The sequence below is a fragment of the Urocampus carinirostris genome, chromosome 12 (assembly GCF_059441175.1).
Source record: "Urocampus carinirostris isolate Australia breed hairy pipefish chromosome 12, RoL_Ucar_1.0, whole genome shotgun sequence".
Classification (NCBI taxonomy): Eukaryota; Metazoa; Chordata; class Actinopteri; order Syngnathiformes; family Syngnathidae; genus Urocampus; species Urocampus carinirostris.
The window spans coordinates 15,062,884-15,079,179 of NC_142360.1; the positions used below are offsets into that span (position 1 = coordinate 15,062,884).

At 37.8% G+C, this 16,296-nt stretch overlaps 1 protein-coding gene across 2 annotated transcripts in view; it reads left to right on the top strand.

Moving 5' to 3' along the window:
- Nucleotides 1–12,676, top strand: part of LOC148355041 (tensin-3-like) — a 34,573-nt gene extending 21,897 nt beyond the window's left edge. For both annotated transcript variants that reach the window (XM_088349960.1, XM_088349961.1), the window contains exons 8-16: nt 612–695; nt 1,932–2,063; nt 2,269–2,364; nt 2,909–2,986; nt 4,662–4,739; nt 4,807–4,975; nt 6,563–6,631; nt 9,918–9,947; nt 11,931–12,676. In XM_088349960.1, the coding sequence (XP_088206086.1) occupies nt 612–695; nt 1,932–2,063; nt 2,269–2,364; nt 2,909–2,986; nt 4,662–4,739; nt 4,807–4,975; nt 6,563–6,631; nt 9,918–9,947; nt 11,931–12,072 (878 nt within the window). In that variant the 3' untranslated portion in view covers nt 12,073–12,676. The remainder of the gene's footprint in view (nt 1–611; nt 696–1,931; nt 2,064–2,268; nt 2,365–2,908; nt 2,987–4,661; nt 4,740–4,806; nt 4,976–6,562; nt 6,632–9,917; nt 9,948–11,930) is intronic.
- Nucleotides 12,677–16,296: the final 3,620 nt, after the last annotated feature.

A 16,296-nucleotide genomic window follows, 5' to 3' on the forward strand; every position in this document is an offset into this window, starting at 1 on the left:
AGGGACAAGTATGACGTCACTCTCCTTAACTCCCCTTCGTCTTCCCATTCATGTTTGGCCCAAACAGCTTAAAGTAAGATAGAAGCAGATAGGTGTGGTAGGGCAAAAAAAGCATAAAGGCTCTTTAAACTCAGCCGGGCACTGTTAACACATACTAGATTTAATAGAGTAAATATTGAATTGCATCATGTTTAAAATTCTATCATTTACCATCAATAACTTGCTGTTTTCCTGCTTTGATTTTAAATCTAGTTTGGAAAACTTTTTCAATTTTGATGTGGAGTCCTCCATTATTTTCTTTTTAGATTAAAGCCAATAAACATGACTGCACTGTTAGCTTGCTAATATTACTCTATTGATTGGCTTGAAAGAGTGCGCCATATCAGAATCACTGGTCTCATTATTGTTTCGACTTAAGGCACACAAAGTTCCTTTGCGGCCACTTACTTTTATTGTATTTAAAAGATAAATGTGAAAATGCAGCGATATTGAAAAATGAAATAAAAACTAACTGCATGTCACTGTCGAAACTAACTAACTTACTAATTAATTAAAAAAAAACCATCAACTATTTTAATCTTTTGTTCATTCATACTTGCATTTTCTTTCAGAGTTCGGCAGTAAGCCGGACACTGTGAAGTTTGTTCAGGACACGTCCAAGTTCTGGTACAAGCCCGACATCTCCCGAGATCAAGGTAAATCTTAATCTTTGGCTGTACCGTCCAAACAGAGAACTGAGACCGCTTAAAGCAAGGGTGTCAAACTCACTTTAGCTTAGAGGCCACATGCTTGAATAAACACTCTCACAGCGGCTCGACTTGTAGATTAGAGAGAGAGAGCAAAAACGAGAGAGAAAAGGGAGAGTGAGAGAAAGAAAGGGAGATAAAAAGACAAATAAACAGAGAGAAAGGAGAGAGAGACAGAGAGAGAAAGAGAGAATGAAAGAAAGAACGAGAGAGAAAGAAATATTGAAAGAAAGGGAGAGCAAAGAGGGAAATAAGGTAAAGGTAACAAAGAGAATAAGAAATTAAAATACAAAAGAGAAACAAAGATGTAAGAAAGACAGAAAAAGAGAAAAAGTTAGATAAAAAAGAGGCATGCATAGAAGAAAGAGAGAGAGAGAGAGAAAGAGAGAGAGAGAGAGAGAGAGAAGCATAAAAAAGGAAGAACACGGGTAGAGAGACAGAGAAGCACAAAGAAAGGGGAAAAATAGAGAGAGGGAGTCATAAAGAAATGGAGAAAGAGAGAGAAAGAGAGAGTGAGGGGGGTCATAAAGAAATGGTAAAAAAGAGAGAGAGGCATAAAGCAAGGTAGAAAATAGAGAGAGAGGCATAAAGAAAGTGACAAATAAAAGACAGTGCGAGAGACATAAAGATAGGGAGAAAAAAAGAGAGGCATAAAGATAGGGAAAAAAACCAGGCTGTACTTGCCAAAGACACACCACAGGAAATGGTGGAGAGAGAAGAGTGGGGAAAAAAAAGAGAAAGAGAACCATAAGCGTAAATTATGGGAAGAAAATGGGAGAAAAATATAAGGACATAGAAAAAATGATAACAATGAAAGAGAGGGAGAGAGAGAGTGTGTGACAAAGAAAGAGTGTGCGAAAGAGACAGAGTAAAAAAGAAAAATGGGGAAGAGGGGAAAGGAGAAAAATGAAAAGAAAGATAAATAAAGAGAATAAAATGAGAAAGAAAGAAATATTTATAGCTACAGTGTCTTTGGTTGTGGGGCCTCGGGTTTGGCCACCTCTAGTGGACCTATTGAAAATTGCAGGTCGTTTTTCTCTTGCGCTTCTCTCATCATTATCTCGCGGGCCAGATTAAATCCTTTGGGGAGCCTGATCTGGCACGTTGGCCGTATTTTTGCCTTGAAGTGTTGCACGGACCTTACAATTCTAAATTCCGTTTTTCTGCCTGCTTGCCTCCTGTTAGCGATTTCGGTGCTGAAGGACAAAGAACCGGGCTCCTTCGTTGTCAGAGACAGTCATTCGTTCCGAGGAGCTTACGGATTGGCCATGAAAGTCGCAACGCCGCCTCCGTCTGTATTGCATCAGAGTAAAAAAGGTCGGTTCCGTATCGGTTCCATTTCACAACAGTCATTCATTGATTCAATTTGCCTGTCGTATTTGCATGTTGTAGTATTGTTTCTGAGGACACCTATTTATTCGCACACAATTTGCTCCTTTTCTGGATTCCTGGAGTGCTCTTTTCAACGTTGTTTGTCTTGCGAATGAATGAATGAATGAAATTCTATGTTTTGTCCCTGCAGGCGGAGATCCGTCCAATGAGCTGGTGAGACATTTCCTGATCGAGTGTACACAAAAAGGAGTCCGTCTCAAAGGCTGCCCTGACGAGCCATTCTTTGGTGAGAAGTCTTATTTTATCTTCTTTTTTTTTTCCCAACCACTAATAGGTGCTAAATAATACACACTTTCCCATTACATAGTAGAAAAGTATAATTTGTCCGTCCTAGCATAAAAACTATTACTTGAGTAGACTGCTTTTTGCCGAGAGTACATATGATACACAAGGTTTTACGTGCTGGAACATATTTTGGTGCGTCGTTCATTCTAACAAGGTAAATGTTTTTGGATCAACAAACATGAGGGAAGTAGGAAAAGCAATTCTTAGTTTACAGTTCAAAGGGAGAAAAAAACCCCGCAAAAAAGTACAGACCGTATCAGTGGAAATGAGTGAGATGCTTAGCTCACTGCTGCCCTCTCCTGGTATTTTTCGTTTATTGCAACCATTAATTTTCTGACTATATATCTAATTTGCATCATGAATCGAAGTTATATGTGTGTGTGTGTGTGTGTGTGTGTATGTATGTATGTATGTATGTATTCATTCACTTATTCATTTATTTATTCGTTTGTTTGTTCATCATTCCATTCATTTATTTTTTCCAGGGAGTCTCACTGCCCTGGTGTGTCAGCACTCCATCACCCCTTTGGCTCTTCCCTGCAAGCTGATCCTGCCCGACAAAGGTAGGATTGTCACGGAATCACATAAAAATGAAACACTTTTGTTCTTAATGAGCATCATAGTGAGCTAGGATTAAAATGACATTTTATATAGTGATTGTGGTGAACAGTCATAGCATCACAGTACTGAAAATTCGAGACTGCAACCTGCTACTTATTTTCTGCAGTTTCAACTCTGCTGCTTTAAATACTGCCATTTCCAGAACACACACATAACATTGCAATTACTTCTGAAAACCTTTATGATGCCCTTCTAGAGAATATATTTCTTGAGGTTTTTGCCCACATTAATCATACAATGCATAGCAGGAAGTTAGATAGATACATAGATACTTTATTCATCCCCGCAGGGAAATTCACATTTCCAGCAGCGTCCCTGTGCTGAGACCAATACAATAATAAAGCAAAAAGAATACAATATACAAATACCCAATGTGGCGTGCTAATACCAGGGATCAGAATTTTCCGCGAATCCGCGGATTTCCGCTGTTTTTAAACCCCAAAGGCATTCCGACTTTTTCACTTTTTCTCTTGCGTAGCAAACAAATTCAAAATCCGACTGTCTCACTCTTTCCTTTATTGCTCTGGCGCACCCTGGCGGCCGTTAGAAAAATTGGCCGCATTGTTGCTCAAGCTGCAGGGACTGAACTGCATTTGAACTTATCTTGCTGTATTTACAAAAAAATCAGTTATGTGGGCAAATTATTTTAATCTTCTAAAAATGTTACTTAAATGATTAATATAAGCATGGTTTTGGACAAGTAAATTGCCTAAAACCCAGGAGCTTGGGGGGGGGGGTACTCCGCCCTGCTTTATTCCTGGACCCTGGCTATTTCAGCTGAAAATGAAAATCTCCATTCTGATCCCTGTAATACCCACTGTAGCGTGTTATATGTAGTCTGGATACGTCAACTTTTCTCCAACTAATCAAGTCCTTCATATACGCAATCCAAATTGAACTTACTGTAAATTGACATTAAAAAACAGTACCTTTTTTCATATCATTGGTGTTCTATCAAAAACGATACTGTTTTCTTTCCATATCATTGTGTCAACGTCAGGTCACTGACGTTCCTATAATCCTCGAGGAACGTTAATAAGTGAATGCAATTTGGTCCATTATCACGGCAACCATAAAAAGACATTTGTGTTGCAATCTGGCATTGTTCTCCATAGTATGGCCGCTATGGCGCTGTTGTTTAGCAATACAGGGCTCACATTTCATGCGACGCAGCCTTCATTCACATCAATGTGTGCTCGTCTTTGTAATCGCCATCTTGAATGGTCTCATGATCTGAAAACACGTAACGTAAACAACTTGGAGCAAAACTGAAAATGACGCAGCTTAAACGGCGTAATGTTCGCGGACAGACATGGCACTATTGGTATTCTGTAGCCAAAGACGTTGACACCAAATCCCTGACACAGTTCTACAGTTTAAAATGTAAGAACTGGGCGTGAATTAGTTCCGTTATAAGGCTGTTTAAACCTGCGGCTTTAAATCCGGGGCGGCTCGTACGAAGACAAAATGGAATTTCACCCTTAAATTCACGTGTACGGGTTTTTATCAGGTGCGCTCTGTAGTCTGGAATTTTACAGAAGATTTACTGTGTCTCTTAAAATCCACCCCAATACCCGATCATGTTCCCTCTTTGATTTGATATTTTGTACATTTCAGACCCATTTGAAGAAACGAGTGAGTCCCCCACCAAGACGGCAACAAACACAGCAGCAGAGCTTCTCAAACAAGGAGCAGGTAGAAAACAAAACTTGTTATTTTCTCCTGGATCAGTACGATATGAATTTGGTGGATTTTGGGGCAGCGTGTAACGTGTGGTACCTGGGCTCTGTGGACCTGGAATCCTTAACGGGCCACCAGGCGGTCCAAAAAGCTACCACGGTGACCCTCGGCACGGACCCTCCTTCACCTTCCACTGTGGTTCACTTCAAAGTGTCGGCGCAGGGCATCACGCTCACTGATAACCAGAGGAAGTAAGTCAAAAGTCTCAAACTCGATTGACTTGGGGACTGCCGGAGCTAGTGTCTGGGTGAGGTTGGGCCGAACCGGCATCGAAAACGCTGATCCACTCTCCTTAAATATCTTCTTTAAAAATGCTACCTAAAATAAAATTGAAAATTTGAAAAAAAATCAGGAATTCATATGAAAACGAATTATCAGTAATAAATTAAACCATGATTTGACGGAGGTGCACTTACATTAAAGGGTCAGTGTTATTTATTGCCCTCCAGTGGTAACAAAGACTTCATCTATTAAAAAATACAATTTGGATTTAAATATTAACCAAAAATACATTAATGATTTGTCACGAATCAGACAGACGAGGACGTTGTTTTAGAGCTTGAAAGATGAAATGAAGAGGAAACCTAGCAACAAGGTTGGTGTGGCAGTTCTTGGAGTAGGTAAAACATGAGTCTGGAAGACCGGGGCAGAAGAGAAGGCAGAAGGGTCAAACAGGTCCAGGTTCAGAGTTTAAAGCGCAGACAATCAGGATCCGGGTGTAGGCTTTGCAGACGATTTGACAAACGTAGGTTGTAAGGCAGGGCTTTAAATACAGAGGTTGATTGGCAGGGAATTCAAAACAGCTGGTGGTTAACGAGAGCAGACAGGCGAAACATATCAGGGTGCAGTGACAGAGCAGGGAGGTGATTGGTGCTGGTTACCGGTAGAGAGAGACCTCATGACATGATTATCCAAACATGCATTTATTAAATAAGTTGTAGGTTAAGAAATTAGAATTGATCCTACATAAACATGAGCCTCATCTAAAGGGGAGCCTACATAATTGCTCGTCATCTTGCTCCTACGGGTACACAGCAACATCAAAAAGGCTGGGCAAAATAATGAGAAGTAAAATTATCCATTTTAGTTACTTTGAGGCTCTGTAGTTTGTATTCTTCCTTCCATACCCCTTCCTTTCCCTTTCCTCCCGACTGGCTGGCAACCAGTTCGTTGATGTCCCCTGCCCACTGCCCGAAGACAGCTTAGATGGGCTCCACCACCCCGCGACCCCACCGGGGATAAGCGGTGCAGATAATGGATTTATATTTATATATATATATATATATATATATATATATATATATATATATATATATATATATATATATATATATATATATATATATATATATATATATATATATATATATATAGGTTGTTTTGATTGGCATCTCAGTAGACATTTCTACAACCTCAAATCATAAGTGCGGGGTATTTATTCCCTTTTATTACATGCATAACATTTTTATATTTTATTCCTATTAACATTTTATTATCCTAACATGTCAAATGTTAATTATTTTCTTATTTTTACATACTTTATTAGATAGTTTAAATAAACCTTTTGCAGATTGGGGCTTCAAGCTCTATTCATATTCAGGCAGGGCCCTCAAACTGTCCTTCAGCAGCCCGCAATTCGCCCTCAGGGCGTGAGTTTGAGACCATTCCAGAAAGTGCTCATCCGTGTCTGATGTCTGATGGTGGATTTTTTTACATTACACACCTGAAAATAAGAATAAACTAAAGAGAAAAAAAAAATCTTCTGTTTTTTTACACAGGCTGTTTTTCAGACGGCACTATGCAGTCAACACAGTCATCTTCTGTTCGTTGGACCCGCAAGGCCGGAGGTGAGTCGCGTGATGCTTACATGCAACAAGACATGACATGCTCACAAAAAGTTTTAAAAAAATAAGAAGAAAGACCATCCATACTTCCGGATCGTGTTTGAAATGTCATCAGGGATGAGCAGTACGTTGCAGGGATCTTGAACACATGACTCATGAATGACTTATGAGGACAAGGAGAATTTAGCAATGTCTAATAAAACTCTTTCTCAACCTCTGAGAAAGGCATATTTTTTTCCACCAATGATGTTTAAAAATGATTTTCCGGCACTAGCTTTAAGTGTTGAGCTTAAGTTTGAATAAAATAACATTGGCATGTTTTCGCGCTCTCAGAACGAAGGCTTCGGACCGGAACATAGGGGGAAATCAGATCTGAAAGATATAAGGGAGCAAGTTTTTGTATAATACTAACAGAACCTTGAAATCACATCTTAGGCTAACAGGAAGCCAATGCAGGTTAGCCAAAATCGGCGTGATGTGATCGGACTTTTTTGTCCTAGTTAAAAGCCTCGCTGCAGCATTTTGTACCAGCTGGGGGATGCCACATGAGCGGTCCCTTCTTGAGTTTTTCCTTTCCCTCATGTTTGTTCTAGATCAGGGGATGGTGTATTAATAGTCTGAAAAATGGTCTGTGTAATAATCTGTGCAGGCCTTTGAGACTCTTTGTGATTAAGGGCTGTACCAATAAAAATGACTTGACTTGACTTGACTTAAAGGATCTCTGGTTGATAAATGCTAGCAAATACATGGATTCCTCTTTATACGAGTGCCTCTAAACACGAGAATTTTTTAACAAATCTTGCTCCCTATATGTGCAGTCCATTCTCAAGGGTTTTTCATATCTCTCATGTTGAGGATTTTGAGTTTTTCTTTGCCCTCATGTAGGTTTTAGATCAGGGAATGGTGTAATAATATTCTGTAGTTTGCAATAATCTGTGGTCTGTGCGGCCCTTTGAGACTCAAATAGGGCGTCACAAATAAACATGACTTGACTACATGTGGGAAAATCCAGCTCGCGAACAGTACTAGATGGTACCAATTGTGATCGCTTACTGCTTTTGACTGTTCACTGCTTATGCAAACTGTTTAAGACAAAAAAAGTGCTGTAAAAGGATAGTGGTGTGTACGTTCATTTAAAGTTACTGTAACTTTCAATCACTTCTTTCAATCTCATACCTGTCAACTTCTGCCAACTGCTTCTCTTAAAAGGTATTGCAAATCCTCCTTATTAAGTGTTAATAAAGCTTAAAAACACAACACAGCACTTACTCACAGCAAGACAGTCGAATACTGTGGCAATATTATTAATCGCTGATGACGATTAGAGCCAAAATGGGCAATATGATATTCGTCTTTTTTTTCTTTTTTTTAAATATTCCAGTATAAAAATTGTTACACATGTTCACGATCTGAAAAAAATCAAAAACATGAAATAAGGAGAAAGCATACATGTAATCAAGGCATTCAATATTTGTGACTGTGTTGGCTAAATAACAGTAAAAGTTTTTTCTTATCGTTTGTGGTCACCAAGGCTCAGGCGGTAATATAAGCTGTTAATTTTGGATGATAATGTTTTCAGAATGTTGGAGTTAACGATAAGTTGTTTTCCAATGTTGAATAAGTACCGTATTTTCCGCACTAGAAGGCGCACCAGACTATAAGGTGCAACCCCTAAAAATAGTCTTTTTGACATATTTTTCGTATACAAGGCACACTCGACAATAAGGTGCACAGAATTGGAATTAAAGTAAAAGCTAAGGTTGTAAAATGATTTAGAGTATTTCATAAAACTTAAACTAACCTTTCACATTCTAAAAACATGCATGTCAGGTTAATTTGCCGGTCCAAATTGTCCCTACGTGGGAATGAGCAAGTGAGTTGTCTGTCCCTGCAACTAGCTGGCAACCAGTTCAGGGTGTCCCCTGACCACTGCCTGAAGAAGCTGGGAGGGGCTCCAGCAGCCCTGCGACCCTACTGAGCATTAGCGGTGCAGATAATGGATGGATGAATGGATGGTTTCACCGCTAAAGTTAAATAGTTCATTAATAAACAGTATTCCCTTTTAGCCACCAACTGTTAACATGTTAACCAAAAGAGGGTGCTCCAAGACCACTCAATTTGTTTCTCAAAGGCAAAACAGTGGCCTCACACTGGCACATACTATGGAGAACCAAACATTATTTATAGCCATTTGATTCATGCAATTACATGCTAACCAGAAGAGAGCCTTTGAAGACCACTCTATGTTTGTCAATGGCAGAACAGTTACCCAATGCAGTATCATTTAATTGTCACTATGCATTTAAAATTGTATCCACTTACCAATTTATAAGGCGCAGGGAAATATAAGGCTCACTTTCAAGTTTCTTTCTAATTTGAGGTTTTCGGGTGCGCCATCTAGTCAAGAAAATACGGTATATTTTTTTAATCTCGTTTTTGTGGAACAAATAACCCAAACTTATTAATGATGAGTGTCTACATTTTTGAGATTGATGAAACATCAAAATCAAAGAAATAACAAATTGAATCAATAGAAATAGACATCTATTTTCAGATTCATCTTTAATACATATTTTAGATCAGGGTCTCAAATTCATTTGAGTTGGGGGCCGCTGAAACTAGGGTCCGAGGGAGGTTGAGCCAAATGAAGTTTTCCACAAAAACATTGCTGATAAAACAGTAAGCTGTTTTAGAGGGACAGTGTTTTGAGTACAAGGAAGACTACACACTATGGAGACTGAAAGTGAGCAAAAAATAAGCCCTTTGTTTTCCAAATTTTACTAAGCCAAAGACAAAAAGAAGGGAACAGAGATTTTTTTAAACGAGGCAAAAAAGGAAAACGGGAATGAAAAGAAAAAGTTGGGGTAAAGAAACCCAAAAAAAAAAAAAAGAAAATTGAGAAAAATGAAGAAAAAAAGGAATTAAAGAGAAAAAGGACTAAAACATGATTTAATAATTCACTCTCTTTCTTCTTTCATTTTTTAAATTATTTTCTTCTTTTCTTTTCAATTTTATTTTCCTTTTATTTCTTTTTTTCTCTCACTTTTTTATTATTTTTTTGTCCTTTTTCTTCTTTTATTTGATTTGTTTTTGTCTTTTTTTCTCTTCTTATTTCCCTTGCGTTTTGGTGACTTTAAGTCTCTTCCTCCTCTGCGTTGTAGCACTTGTTTTGGGTTGCGCGACACAATACTGCAACATCTAAAGGTCAAATTTTACAGTGTCCATTGAATATGCATAAAAGAATTGTCCGCGATGTGCTGTAACTAAACAATATTTCTGCTCCGTGCAGGTGGACAAGAGGAAGTGGCTCCACAGCAAAGTAAGTGTGTTTATAGGAAGTCATTATTTGTTCGTGTTATGTAACCTTTTTTGTTTGTTTGTTTTGTTAAATAACAAATCATGACAAGCATAAGCGAGCTGCTAAGGGCCCCGCAACCACTAGAGGGACCCCAAGAGTGGTTCGCTTTTTTTGGTGCCAACATTGTCACTTTGTGTGTCCACTCAAAAATACTTTGACGGGAATACAACAAAAATACAACACAATAACTACAAAACTGAATATAAAATATAGTGCTTAAAAACAGGAACCTCGTATATTACTTTGCTTTCATTCTGAAAATAAATTAATAGTATAGAATAACTAAAAAAATACTACTATATTACAAAATACAAAAATACTACAGTAATAATAAAAACTTACTAAAGAAATATGACAACCATAATAGTCTGGAAATACTACAAAAATACTACAACATTACTGCTTTGGAAATATATCAACTATACTTCGACAGAATACTAAGAAAACACCAATACATAATACTATGATATAAAAAAACTACTAGAGAAATATTACTACAAAAATGCGACTCCCAGAGGTTTAAACCATAAATACTGCAAATTACTCCTATAGCGATACTACAAAAATTCTCCAATGGAAATATCACAAAAAAAATTACGAAAATAAAAAATTAGTAACACTGTACAACAAAAAATACCACAGATATACAACAATATGGAAATACTACAAAATACAACAGAGATAACACTTCAGTCATAATAAAAAAATACCATATTCATAAAACTACCGCAATGATACAAAAATACTACGAAATTACTACAGATATACCACAATAAAATGTACTTTCGAAATACAACCAAAGTTCTACAGACGCTCCCCTACTTACGACCATTCGACTTACGAAAAACGGTAGATCCGAAATATTTTTTGGGGTGTGTCAAAAAATTGCTGTAAGTTACATTTTGTATTGTGTTTACCTTTTTCCGAGTATAGAACAGTATTGTAGTGCTTCTTTCTGCCGCTACCGGTGTTTGGCGCTGTGAGAGGTGACCCAGCATCCACCCCGAAGAAAAAATCCGCCTCCTCTGTCTAGTTTGTGTGTAAACATTCTATACCGTATTTCCAGCGCGCCATTTTTATTGTTTAATATCTCGTGAATCCTTTAAATAAGGTTGGTGTAAAGTGTAAAGAAGAGGCAGGCCGTTTCTTTTGAAATGAAAGTGGAATAAAAAAGCGTGATGCGGTTGAGAAAATGGCTGGATTGCTTTTTTTCGACCATTTTCCACCACGAAGGTCGAGGTCCCGTATCTCTTGAAGCTCATCTTCCAAGAGTAAGTTAAACTTAAATTTATTTATCTTTATAGAGCATGTTGTTTCATAAAATGTTTATTCTTTATTACAAAATAACCCAGGCTACTCTTACAAGCCTTAAACATACTTATATAAACCTTAAACATCCAAAATATAGCAACTTACAAAAAAATTCGACGTTCGTCATTCGTAAGTAGGGCAGCGTCTGTACAGAAATACTAAACAAACATTACATGAAAAATACAGAAATAATACAAAAATAATAAAAAATATAAAACTACAGTAACACAAATTCAGAAGCGCTAAAAAAACTTTAAAAAAAACCCAACAGTATATAACAAATGAAGTGTTTAAAACAGGGACCTAATACACTATTTTGCTCTGAGTGTTTCAAAACCAATTTGATGAAACCAATATATTTAAATAGAAGTTTAACATGTCACATGCGGCCCCCAACTCCACATAGTCGTCCACCCCTGGAGTAGAACATGGAATGAGTTCTAGTAGGTATAGAAATGATCAAGTAATAGGGGGCCCCAAATCTAATTTTGCTTAGTGCCCCATGAAGGCTTGGGCCGGTCCTGACTATGAGTTACCGTCATACCATTAACTTGTTTACCAGTCATTCACCATGGCCGTTTATCTGCAAACTCTCTTTTGATAACTCCAAACGGTTGTTTGTCTTCCCCGCAGGATATTTGGGTTTGTAGCAAGGAAATCTCAGAGCGAGACGGAAAATATTTGCCATCTGTTCGCTGAGCATGACCCGGAGCAGCCCGCGAGCGCTATCGTCAACTTTGTCTCAAAAGTCATGATCGGGTCACACAAAAAGTGAGGAAAATGTGGCAAGAAAACGAAACGGACACTAACTACCGCTTGGTGACGTTCACCAAAACACCGAAGATGCACCAAAAATAGCTCAACTCGGGGACATAAACATTGAAGGTGTAAAATCCAAGTGCCTACCAACACATCCTGAATTTGCTCATTTGGGTTGTGCTACAGAATTTAGCCAATAGAGGGCGCCATCTCCTGCGTGTGTTTATAATCCGGTAAAGCTTTACACTGTGGTTTAGTAATTGGGACAAATCCTCCATTCTGAATCATTGTACCAAATGAGTTGCTATTTCATACATAGTTGAAGAAAGCACAATCCCAATATTACGTTTGTTGATAAGTTCATTAGTTAACCTAACGTTTAAAATGTGTATTTAAAAAAAAAAGAAAACAAGATTAATGTACAAGAAATGTAATTTTATGTGTTTACACTTTCCGAAATATTTATCTAATGTATAAATATATTTTTCCTAAATATTCTCCATATGTATTTTTGGATGTACATGATGATAATCACGCAACGTGGGATTTCTACTTTATCCATCTCACACGTTTTAATCTAATGTAATGTATTCTGAAGATCATTAAAAAGATACAAGATGCCTGGTTGTTTTTTTGTTTTTGTTTTTTAAATTTTGGTTACGTGCAGCGTTACAGCCGAAAATACCGTTTTTCTCTTAAAAATGTCTACCGCTGTTTAAAAACAAGAAAGAAATCTTGACTCAAGATCAGGATTCTAGTCTACGGTTGCTTCGCTTTAAGCGAGAGACTAATGGCGTTAATAAACAAAAGATCATTTTAGATTTCTGTTTAGGTAAGAGTTTGCCACTCCTGGTTTTAAAATAGCACGTGTTGTTGTTTTTTTTTTAAAATATTAAGGTAGTAGGTTGTGTTTTGTGTACCAAAATAGAGTGCATGATAAAATCTACCACTTTTTAATGTTAAAAGGTTAGCATGTGTTATACAGTACTGTTATATTGAAGCACTGTTTTACTGTTTAAAAAGTCGAAATGAATAAATCTATTCATAAATAAATAAGAACATTAATAAATTATAATATATATATAATATATATATATATATATATATATATATATATATATATATATATATATATATGATATAACTTTACATTTTTTGTTGGTGATAGGAATGAGTGGAGAAGTGTTGTGAAAGGATAGTAGGATGTTTGGACGCGTTCTAAGGGATGGGCTGGGCAGGGCACCCGTATGATGCAGCAGGGGTAAACCAGTGAAAGCTGTCGGGCCCTGCTCTTGTGTCACCGTAACCCGAGTGACATGGCCGCTTTGTTGTGTCCCGTTTCATCTGGAGGGACAAAAGAATGACCGACTTGGGTGCCGAGGTGCTTAACTTGTTTGGGTGTTCGGGCAATTGGGTTGGCCGTGGTCCCAAAAAATTTGTGTGTGATTTTTTTTGCTACTTTTTCCTTTTTATTTTATTTTTTTAAATTTTATTTTCTTTTTTTATCTTATTTTCTTTTTTTTATTATTTTATTTGGTTTTGCATGTGTTTGTCTTGCTGTCAGTCACCCTTCTCGAGGGATATGATATGGGTAGATAGATAGATAAATTCACATTTTAATGATTTGGCTGTTGTTTGTTGCCAATAGATGGCAGTAAATGGTCACTTTCTATCAGTAACTCCATTCGGTGTCTTATAAAGTTTCCAGTCCGAGGGCTATGGATTTATAAAACTGAGTTCAGATTTTTTTTAAATGAAAAGCTTTCAAGATACTAAAAGAAAGACTCATCGATTTTGAAGTTCCATCTTGTTCTCCCAATTTTGATCGAGCATAGTAATCAGAGTTCGCGTTCTTTATTAAGAAACCGGCTCTTTCGACTTGGCTCACTGAAAAGAGCCAGCTCTTTCGGCTCCCAAACGGCTCTTCAGATGTTTTTGTTCTTAATGATATATTACAAATGATAATGAAACATTATGGATCAAATTAACACATTTTGACAATTTATTATGTTACTATATGATAATAGCCTTTATTGTTTTAATACACAGGGAACTTAGACTCAAGTTAAACTTCTAAAATAGCAATACTGAGATGATGCCACTCACACTGACCCGGAGAGAGAAAGAAAGAGAGAGAGAGAGAGAGAGAGAGCAAAGGAGCAGAAGAGAGATCAAGAAATAGAATAAGAGAGAAAATGAGAAAAAGAGTGAGTGATAAAGAAAGTGTGAAAAAGAGGGTTAGAGAGAGTGAGGAAGAGATGAAGATAGAAAGTTTCAAAGGAAGTTAGCTCCTTTTTGATGGGGAGCTGGCCTTCTGCATAACCTAGCAAGTTTTCCAGTCTTTGAACCGGTGTTATGCCAAAACGTCCTACCCTCTCGAGACGTCCCACATTGGGCTGACCCTACAGCAGCAATGTTTATATCTTTATAATCAAGTAAAACCAGCAACACTGAAACTATATAGAACTTTCCCTGATGATTTCAAACCAGGGTTGACATGCATGCAAACATTGCGTCATTATAGCAGTCAACCAATACCATACTAGTCAAGTTATGTTTATTTGTGACGCCCTTAATCACAATGAGTCTCAAAGGGCTTCACAGACCACAGATTATTGCGAACCACAGACTATTATTACACCATCCCCTGATTTAAAACATACATGAGGGCAAGAAAAAACTCAAAAACCTCAACATTAGGAAAATTAAGTAATCTTGAGAAGGGACCGCACATGAGTAATCAATTTAGCATATATCAGTTTTATATTGGCAATGTTTATCATATTCCTTTTCAAACCCCCGTTTTCCTGTCACCCGTTGTCAGTCCGTCTGCGAACCTCAGCCCCACGCTAGGCAAGTCCTTTTCGACCCTGACACTGTCCTGTCCTGATTACCGTTTGATTCCCGGCGCCCCCCCGTTTTCTGAACTCGATTACGTATCTGCTCCACCGTCCCGGCCATCGACCTGTTCTTCCCCCGCACTCGATACTGCCTTCGCTCGCCACGGAAGTGCCACTTCTGCGTTCCAAGCGATATGCTACCCATGACCGACGATCACCGGATCGTGGATGCAAGCCCTTTCCTCCTTCTAAATAAAGCTGAGTAAAACGAACGCAAGTGGGTCCTGTCTCCGTTTTTGGTCTCTGACATGAGAAGGGGCTGCACAGGAGGTAATCCCCCCTCCAGGATGACCAGGCTGCAAGGGATCGTGCAATATCAATACATTGAGAACCAAACACAGGGACCACTAAACACAAACAAGATTTTCACAGGGTTGAGTTTGTATTTTGAATTAGATGGCACGTAGATCAATGTTAAGATAGAGACCAGACTGTGTTGCTATTAGCACGTCAGCCTCACATTTCAGAGGTCCCGGATTCAATTCCAGCTACTCTCCACTTTGTTTAGAGTTTGCATGTTCTCCCCGTGCCTTTACGCACTCCAGTTTCTTCCTAAATTCTGAAAACATGGCTGAGATGGTCCCATTCAGTGTTCTCTCTAAGCTGCGCGCGTGCGCAATTGCGCACTGCTCGCACATTCTCAGCGCACAGGAAAATTTAGCCAGGGCACAAAAATGAGGGCTCAAAATTAGTAATTAAGAAGCGACTTAAGTGAAAGTTATAGTGCATAAAGGTAAAAATACACGGGTTCCCCTGACGTTGTGTCCTAAACGCGGTATTTTGAAGTCAATGTCGAACGAAGTTGAAAAGTAAAGTTAGTAGTTTGTCGAGAACCGGCATCTTCGGCTCGGCTCACCAAAAGGAACCGGCTCTTTCGGGTCCTAAACGGCTCTTCAGGTTGTTTTTGCTTCTTTAATCCCAACATGACCAAATATTATGTAAAACTATGCACAAAATGACTTAAAAGAAGGGGGGAATAGAACAAAAAAAAACAAAATGAAAAAGTAGTGAAAAGCTGGGAAAAAAAAGAAACAAAAAAAGTGGAAAAAAAGAAAAGAAAGAAACATAGGAAAAAAGCAACAGCTAGGAAAAAAATAAACACAATGAGACTTTTTTTAAAGGAATTTAAAAAAAAGTAGAAAAAAAACATGGAAAAAGAAAAAGTTTGTGTTGCATTCAAATAATTTCCAATTGTATCAAGTGAATCTTGTTGCAAACATTGTACTTGTACTAAAAATGATGACGAAGTACAGTTCTGTATCTTGCAACTGACTAAATAAGCCCCCAAAAATGTTAATGTTTTGCGACAAAATATATCAGGAAATAAAAAGAAATGGATA